Raw genomic sequence first — 1031 nt, 5'->3', positions numbered from 1 at the left:
ATTGCCTCCAAGCACCTTGCCGACGTCGCCCCGACCCCTCAGCGTCCCTCTCCGCCGACCGCCGCCGCCTCCGCACGCCGCCGTGGCTGCTGCTGCTCCTTGCTGCCTGCTTGGCCGAGCCCTGGCCAAGGCAACCCCAGCACCCTCCCTTCGCGTTGTCGCCGCCCTGGGCCACTCCCGTGGCACCTCCCCGACCTCTGGCCGCCGGCCACCGCCGCCCCGAGCCGCCCAGAGCGCCGTCACTACTGCCCTCGAGGGTTGCTGCCACCTAGGGCAAGCTCGGGCCGAGCTGAGTTCTCCACCGCCGTAGGACGGCCGAGCCACTTTCCCTGGAGCCCCAGTGACCCCCGCGCACCGTCGCCGCCGCCGCCTCGGCCGGCTGCAGCCGACCCAGACCTGTGCAGGCCGAAGCAAGCCGCGTCTCCGACCGCCGCCCCGCCGCCGCTCGGGGCCGCTCCCGAGGCAGCCCTCCGGCCTCTAGAAACCCTCTGCCGTCGTCCCTGAGCGCCCCGACCGCCGCCGTGGCCGCAGCTGCCCTTGGAACCCGAGCCGGATCTTGTGTGAGCTTGGTTGGTTCCGCCGTCACCACCGCCGCTCCTCGCTGCCACCTGAGGTGAGCACCTTGCTCCTCCCTTCCCCCGCACCCACCTCTGGCCCGCGCGCATGTCGCCGTGCCGCCGGAATCCGGCCGGAGCAAGCTTGCTCCGGCCAAGCCCGAAATAGGGCTATTTCTGGGCAGTTTGTCGTTCCGAGCTTCCTGAGCCTCCCTAATCTCTACGGAAGGGAGCACGATGATCGTGGCAAATTTCTGATCATCGTGCTCACCTTGGTTTCTGTCGGGAAGGCTCCGTTCCGCTGTTTCGGCGGTATCGACCCTGTTGAGCCTTTTCGGCTGCTCTTTCGTGCTTGCGCGCGTTTTTTTGGCGCTCCGAGGCTGTTCCGATGCCTCCGGAGGTGAGCACGGTGATCGTTGGTCAGTGCTGATCACAGTGCTCACCTTAATTTGGATCAGCAGATGTCGTATCGACCTC

The 1031-nt window shown here is 67.8% G+C and overlaps 1 protein-coding gene across 1 annotated transcript; it reads right to left on the bottom strand.

The window, feature by feature from the left end:
- Positions 1–242: 242 nt before the first annotated feature.
- Positions 243–665, bottom strand: LOC109705129 (spidroin-1-like). Its single transcript, XM_020225885.1, has one exon. It carries the CDS (start codon positions 663–665, stop codon positions 243–245), a length of 423 nt encoding a protein of 140 aa, XP_020081474.1.
- Between the last annotated feature and the right edge of the window lie 366 nt (positions 666–1031).

Source organism: Ananas comosus, unplaced genomic scaffold (genome assembly GCF_001540865.1).
Source record: "Ananas comosus cultivar F153 unplaced genomic scaffold, ASM154086v1, whole genome shotgun sequence".
Taxonomy (NCBI): Eukaryota; Viridiplantae; Streptophyta; class Magnoliopsida; order Poales; family Bromeliaceae; genus Ananas; species Ananas comosus.
Note: the sequence above shows the minus strand (reverse complement) of the source record. Positions and strands in the feature narration are given on the sequence as shown.